General features: G+C 35.2%; 1 protein-coding gene across 1 annotated transcript in view; it reads left to right on the top strand.

Annotated features, from left to right (window-relative positions):
* Window positions 1-867, top strand: part of LOC106880515 (uncharacterized) — an 11,876-nt gene that overhangs the window by 4,461 nt on the left and 6,548 nt on the right. The window contains exon 2 of the mRNA XM_052972457.1: window positions 713-841. Coding sequence (XP_052828417.1) covers window positions 731-841 — 111 coding nt within the window. The 5' untranslated portion in view covers window positions 713-730. The remainder of the gene's footprint in view (window positions 1-712; window positions 842-867) is intronic.

Here is an 867-nt window from a genome sequence, read left to right on the forward strand (position 1 = left end):
GAGAATTCTGGGTATGAAATAAATATCTTCAAAAGTTATGTCCTTGAGTGTACTAAATAAAAAAAAGATGACTAGAGTTATAGTTGGAAAGATGATGGATGATTTAAATTTCCAATTCTTAATTTATTTTATGCTGCAACTTCTACCAGTTATTCATTTTTAGGTTTGTTACCTTTAGAGTATATTTGTCCCCAGAATGACTTTGTATTTCCTCTGGTTTGTAGGCTGATTGATCGACAAGAAACAAGTTCCTTCTAAACGATACTTTGTCCTTCCACTATTGTATAGAACAGGTAGGACGAACATTATGTCCTCACATTCATCTGTGCAGATTTCAGTATCCTTCAGCATTGTGAATTCGGGACTGACAAGTTATTTCATTAAACCATGAAGCATTTTTCTCTCAGTGCCTATAGCAGAACCCACTCTATTGCAAGCATTTGGGCTGGGTTTCCAGTTTGAGATTCCTCCCTCCCTCCTACATAACCTGTTACAAGGATATTATAACAGATTACAGGCACCATCTTTCCTCTCTTTCCTGATTAAAGGACCAAATAAAAAGGGTTTTTTTTGGTAATTTTGTAAAGAAGGAAGCAATTGAAGGCATTGAAATGAGAAAGTATCTGTATGGCTTCGTAATATTCACATGCTAGCACTATTTGGATGATTCTGGTTATTGTTTCATATTTTTAAAATATCTTTTTTTTTTCAGTGTAAAATCCTGCTGAAAATGTCCAAGCATCTTGGCGTTAGTTCTTTCCCTTTACCTCCCATGCAATATGTCAGGTACTGTACTGATGAAAATATGGCAAAAGGAATACCGGCACCACCACCAACTCAGGTAAAATTTATTTCCAATTGACAAAA

This window comes from Octopus bimaculoides, chromosome 13, assembly GCF_001194135.2.
Source record: "Octopus bimaculoides isolate UCB-OBI-ISO-001 chromosome 13, ASM119413v2, whole genome shotgun sequence".
Lineage (NCBI taxonomy): Eukaryota > Metazoa > Mollusca > Cephalopoda > Octopoda > Octopodidae > Octopus > Octopus bimaculoides.